Raw genomic sequence first — 6,767 nt, forward strand, 5'->3', positions numbered from 1 at the left:
AAAGCTGATCCATTTTCTGAAATACAGGTGCATTCTGGCTTCATTCTTGACAGCCAAAAATAATACAGAAAATATTTATCAATTTTTGTCTGTATAAACACATACTGTAAAATGTGATCAACTCTGAAAGATATTTTGTCTAATGGGAGAATTAGTGTATGCATTTATTAATATTTCATAAGCAGAAGGTATTAGATGGTGGTTAAATTCTCCTAGTTTCTGCCGCCTTCTCCCATTGCTTTTCAGCATTTCAGTTCCCCAGTTTCTCCTGGTGTTTTACCTAGAAATGGCAGTATGATTTCAACCAAGCACTCAGGGTATTTCCAGCGTGCAATTATAGACAAAAGCAAATCTGTACAGTCTGTTAGATGAGAGGAAATAACAGAAGATTACCCTTCTGGACGATTACCTTCCCGGTTGGGAAGTTTCTACAGCATGTTGCCTACATCTTGAACAAACTGGGCAAATCAAGCCGAGATGCACATATAAAATCTGAAAAGCATCTTGGAATTAAGGGACGCCGACAGTTATGCCAATATTCAGGTAAAATGTCTAGTCTTATTCCATCAGAGTTTGAAAAAATACGACTGTAGTCATGTGAGCTATTGGATATTGAATGACTACCAGTGCGTGGCATTTTGCTAATTTGTATAGTTCCTTACTAAATCAGAGGTTCAGATGGCCAGCAGAACCACCAGCCTACATTTCTATTTGGTTTTACTGAATACGGATGGTGATACAAACGAGAAAGGCTTTCTATATGCTTTTGTGCAATTGTAACTCTTGTTAAAGCAAAACAACCAGAAGATTAAAAGTTTTTGGACAAGAGCCTACTGTCCATTAACAGTGATCATGTTGCTCTCTCGAGGCTGGCTGAAGCCATAAAAAAATGCCCCTGGCGGCGACAGTGTCAGCTTGAGTGGGTGCTAGCAGGTTTCTGCACTAAGCTCGTGCAGGCTCGCTGCAGCCGTGCTTAGCAATTCTGAAAAGGTTGCTGTAGAAATCAATCTGCTTTACAGCGAGGCAGAATTGATGTTTTGGGGTTTTCTGCTTCAGTGCGAAGAAAACCAATCAAACTGTTGTTGAATGGCAAGTAAAGAAAAATTGCTTTGATGTATACATAAAAACAGGAAGCATTTTCAGTTTCCCTGGGTGGTATATAGTGCAGCAGTTAAACAATAGAATGAGAGGTGTTAAAGTGATTTAGTGCTCTTTCAAGACAGATGTTATTTTTATAGCACTTCGGTAAAATCAGCTGGTCCAGCACAGAATAAATGTGTGTTGTTCCATCAAAAGTTTGATTCAAAAACCTGCTGTAGCCAAAACATTTTTCGTGTAAAAGTTAAACACACAGTAGCAAGAGAGGGAAAGTGCATATAAAAGATGAAGGTACTACCTATGTCTTCAGAAGTAACCCTCCCCAAATACATTTTCCTTTTATCTTTATTTTAGTCTAAAAAGTTATGGAAATATAACAGAGTCCGTGTGTGCTGACAGGTGTCGTGGTCCATTATTACAAGATTTTCTCACCCCATTTCTTGAAAAGGCTGTATTCTAGTGGTAGTTATATCTGTTTGCAAAACAGCAACACCTATTTGGAGCTTTAAGGTATATAAATATAAGCTATTATACTTTGTATTAAAGAGTTTCCTACTTTGTCCAGCAAACTTTATCTATGAAATCTTGCATAGTCATTTTGTCCCATTCTTCTGCATGTGGAGCCTTCCATGGGGCTTCACTGGGAATCTAAGGAGACATAAAAGAGCATTCATCAGCAAATGAATGAGTGGCATAAGAAAGAGACAACAAACACAAACAATCACAAACAATCTCATCTTTAAATGGTAATTCAGCCTGCAAATTCCTGGCAAGTAATACAGTGAACTTAACGGAGGATGCTTTTAGCTTTTTGTTGTTTGTTTGTCTGAAGATTTTTTTTTTTTTCAGATTTAAGAATAGAGAATAATTTTAGAGTTAAGAACTTTGCCTAGAAAGGCATCTATGCAAGTAAGAGCAACCTCTTCTCAAAGTCTTGCAGCTCAGTCAATGGAAAACATACACTACTGGTAACAGACTAAAATGGTTGAGCTGAATTTCAGGGTGGAGAAGGACGTACATTTGAAGTCTACAAGCCTCTTAAAATATTACTTACCCAATCGTCAGGCAAAGTGCTAAAAATCACATGTATAAACCCTAATGTCCATATATCCAGAAAAATGAAGGTATGACTGCAGACAGCCTCAGCAGCATGGCCTCCAGAAAAGCTGGCCAAGATGCCACTTATAACATGTGCTCTGACCATCGGTGCGTACCAAAATGCATGGCACGACGCTGCTCTTGCTAGTACCAGGTTTGTTCAAGCTAGAGCAGCTTGGCTTATCTGCATCCTAGTCCCATCTTCACTCTGCCCCACATGGAGACAAAGCTGAGCTGAGACAGTCAGCTGCAATTCCTCATGCCATACCTCCTTTCCCATTTCATCCATGGTCCTCCATAGGTTGTTGTAGTCCAGGTAGGCCAATGGATTCCACATAGGAGGGAATGGACCTTTAAAGGGGTAAGACTTACCCTACAAGATGAAAAACAAACAAACATCACAAAAACTAAACACAACCATAATCATGGCTTCTACGTGCATGAAGCTGCACCAAATGGTTAAGTGTTCACTGGAAGAAAGCACAAATTTAATCAATACATGTAACAGCTTCCGACAGATCATGTGTGTGTGTGCACATAGAACAAGAGGCAATGGGCACAAAATGAAACACAGGACCTTCCGCCTGCATGTAAGGAATCACTTTTTCACTGTGAGGGTGACCGAGCGCTGGCAGAGGTTGCCCAGAGAGGTTGTGGAGTCTCCATCCTTGGAGATATTCAAAAGCCGCCTGGACATGGTTCTGGGCAACTGGCTCTAGGTGGCCCTGCTTGAACAGGAGGGTTGGACGAGATGACCCCTAGAAGTCCCGTCCAACCTCAATTATTCTGCGATCCTGTTATTCTACACGTGCAACTTAAGCACATGATACAGTTGAATTAAGTCAGTTGTGTGCAGCACCAATACTGCTTTGTATCTTCAAAGCTTTACATTGGGCACTTCTGGGCAACAAAACTAATACCCTGCAGTAGAGTCACTAAGATCAGACCAAAAAAATGAGATGGAACAGCATTGCTCAACTAAGATGAAAAATTGGCTATTTGTTACTGAAAAAGAGAAACATATCTTACATTTTTTTCTCCTAAATGTTCATGAAAAGACTGAACTGTTAATTGTATTTAGTGGGGGCCTTTTTCTTTCAAAATCAGACAAAAACAGCTGTGATGAGCTTTATTATACACTAAAATCATAGCTCAGAGACCTTTCTGGAAAAAACTGGTTTCAGCTAACCTAAAAATCCCCAGCCCTATAGAAAATGTAGCATTTACTAAGAATGTTTCATTCTTCCAATCAATCCAACACCTCTGGCCATAAATTCCAGAGAGTGATAGTGTGGCTAATACAAATGTCCTAATTATGTCATTATATATTTAATAGTTAGATTTTATATATCTATACCTCCACTATTAGATATTCAGAAAGTCTAGCTGAATTAAGAGTGGAAGAAGACAGGTAATTTGTAGAGCTATTTTACTTACATGGGATTTCCCTGGCTGACTATATGGATGGCAGCATAACAGCTTTAAAAATTCACGAAGAAATGCTCATTAGCATTATGTGGTTACTCATTTTTTCACAATGCATTCTGAACTCCATAAAATAGATAAACAATAAAGGCCATCTTGTGTGCCACAGCTGATTTTTCAAAGCTTATATTAAATTATGTATTCAAGTGGGCACTGCATCAGCATGAATGTCAATTGGCAGAAGTACTAACTTTTAATAGATATTTGATGCAGTGCCACACGAACCCATCACTAAAAAAAAAAAATATTTTCACTGGCTTCAAAAGAAATACTGCATCAAGATTTAATATTTAGAGCCAGGTAACAACAACAACACTGTATCTTGTTGACGAGAAGTATCGGAAGACCACTTACTCAAAGAAGCGTCAGGCTTGATTTAATTTAGCCTCTTTATTAATAATGTGAAAGAAGGGACAGAGAGCACATTATTCAAATCTGCAGGTGTTTGCAAGCACCAGAAGAAATAGCAAAAAGGGCACAAAGGGATCCTGAAAGACTTGGTCCAGAAATAACAAAACCTTGAAAAATGCTGGCTAATAACTTTGAGGACTTCTAATTCAAAGCGAGAGATACTTAGAAAGCAGTAAGGCCAAAAATCAAACATAAGGATAAGAATAAGAGAAAATTAATTTACAAAAAAAACCCCAACAGGTTAGAGAAAGGGAAGAAGAAACTGTTTTTTCACCTAGTCTTTGTATGGACACAGGACTCTAATGGAAACCTTGTCAGAAACACCAAGGTAGTGAAAGTTAGGAAGAAAGCAAAGTGTGGGAGGATAGGAATTAATTCTTTGGTACATGGACATATGAAGAAGTAGCTGCAAAACAACAATTTCATTCTGCAGCCCTTTTGAGGAAAGATTATCGTTTGTAAAATGCCAAAACATCAAATTTTAAGAAGTTTTGTCACAGCCAGAGGTATCAAGGTTGAAAACCTAGCATTTCCAATTTAAGAATGGACATTACAGCACATGTTCACAAATACTCCAGAAAATTGAGGTGGTTTTTTTAATTTATTTTCATTCAGCATGGAACAAAAGCGCATTTCTACAGCTCTTGTGTGCAACCATATGAAAATACATTAAATTGGAATCAGGAAAACATATCCCTGTAGATGGAGATTAACTCAGTGTGTTTTGTTTCATCAGAAGCATTTGGTCCAGACATGGACATTTGGGTACTATTATGGGATCCCTTAACATGAAATTAATTTGAACGGGGGCACACCTTCGTACTCTGCTGCCAAAGGGCTATGAAAGAGCAGCAAAAGCTCTCAGACTGAGTACCTTCCTGTCCCAGCTAGTAACATCTGAACCATGTTGGTAATTACCTTTTCGCCTTTTTGGGCACATTAAAATTCCATAACTAACTCCTATGGCAGCAAGAAGTCAGTTTTACCATGCCTTCTTCTGAACACTGGAGCCACCCTTCACTAGTGTAAACACCGTGTAAGTATTCCAAAGACAGAGCATATCAGTTTGGTCTTAAGTACCTTGCATTTCCCAGATTTAGATTTACAAAACATGTATACTGCTGCGCTCAAGAAAACCAGGACAGCATCAGAATGGGTTATTCCAATTACTGATTTTGTTCTGAGCTTCCTGCTCTGCCAGAGGCAATCCTAACTGAGTTATCCCCTCTGAGTTAACTCAAGTCTTATGAATTCCCTGTGGTGCTTCCTCATGAGCGCACAGCTAAGAGACATACAAAACATATCTTTGTTTTAGTATTCTTCTATTTCACTGGATTTGAACTGCTGAAACAGAAATCTTGGGTATGCCTCTTGTGCAGAAATCTGGGGTGACAAGTCTCATGAAGCACAAGAACAAAGTTCAACCTGCAAAAATAAAAACAATCATAAAAGTGAGTTACTTTCAAATTACTGTGAAAGTTACTTTCAAGAGCTCCTAAGACATTACCTAGGGCCTGATCCTTATTTCCTACACAGACAAAACTCCAGGAGCTGTCAACCAGAATTTTGTTTGAGAAGAAACTGCAAGACTAGGCTCTACCCAGAAACAAAAATAGCAGCACCAGAGAAAGACTATGCATAGCTCTGAGTACTTTCCAACAAACCGAAACATTTCAGCTCTACTTCTGGTGAATCTGCACTTTTGCAAAAACCAGAACCTTATTGATATTTAGGCAAAATTTGCCTATTTCTATCATACTGCTGGGAATAGCATTCTCCATACTTCCTGGTGCTGTATAATCTCTAAAGAAAAACAAGACACATGAAAAATATGCCCCAAGATGCATAAAACATTTCCTTTTCAAATATTTTTTATACCTAAATCAGAGCAGTATAAAAACAGCAATAATAATCACGCTTTGATGTATTTCAACACCAATACTATAACGCTCAGAAGCATTTTCTACCTTTTTTTTTCTTAGGGCTTAGTAGTATTTAATACAGGCATATATATATTTTTAGAAACTATTTGATGATGCCACTTGCAATGCTTCCAAAAACAGAACACCAGCATCAGCTGTTGGAGGTCTACCTGCTCTTGTGTGGGTCACTTGCTGCTTACAAAGGCTCTTGCTGCAGTATGGGCTAAAGCATACTGAAGAAGCTCAAACTATAGGGAGGAAATTCATGCAACCCAGCTGTCTCAGGAATAAACAAACAGGGAAATGAGAAATCCAGTGTTTGTCACAAATATTACAATTCCCAACAGATTTTCTCATCCACCTGTTTCACGTCAACCAATGTTTGGCTTAGTTACACTAGATCCATGTAATTTGAGTAGTATAGAAATAAACTTCCTGCATACATCAGCTCTGTTTCAGGTCAAATAGCTGACATAAGAAGTTGGTTATTACAGGGGAAAAAAACCACAGCACAGCAACCGAATATCAGCAGGCCCTTGAATATCAGCCCCAGCAGTTGGGAAGGCATAGGGACTGGATCCCACACTTTCTCCTGTGTGAGAATGAGTGAATGGTTGGCTGAGAAAGGACATGCTCTGCCAGGAAATATCATCAGTATCTCAATGCAGAGTGGGATCTCAGGAGAAAGTCTGCTTTTGCAGGCACAAGACAACTTCATGCTCCCCTAAACGTTATGTATCCAGATAGCGCCCG

The 6,767-nt window shown here is 38.8% G+C and overlaps 1 protein-coding gene across 1 annotated transcript in view; it reads right to left on the reverse strand.

Annotated features, from left to right (window-relative positions):
* Window positions 1-5,819, reverse strand: part of LOC104074495 (amine oxidase [flavin-containing] B-like) — a 20,707-nt gene extending 14,888 nt beyond the window's left edge. The window contains exons 1-3 of the mRNA XM_009574636.1: window positions 5,793-5,819; window positions 2,465-2,569; window positions 1,655-1,746 (exon numbers count right to left, since the gene is read on the reverse strand). Of these exons, the coding sequence (XP_009572931.1) occupies window positions 1,655-1,746; window positions 2,465-2,533 (161 nt within the window). The 5' untranslated portion in view covers window positions 2,534-2,569; window positions 5,793-5,819. The remainder of the gene's footprint in view (window positions 1-1,654; window positions 1,747-2,464; window positions 2,570-5,792) is intronic.
* Window positions 5,820-6,767: the final 948 nt, after the last annotated feature.

This window comes from Fulmarus glacialis, unplaced genomic scaffold (genome assembly GCF_000690835.1).
Source record: "Fulmarus glacialis isolate BGI_N327 unplaced genomic scaffold, ASM69083v1 scaffold5313, whole genome shotgun sequence".
Taxonomy (NCBI): domain Eukaryota; kingdom Metazoa; phylum Chordata; class Aves; order Procellariiformes; family Procellariidae; genus Fulmarus; species Fulmarus glacialis.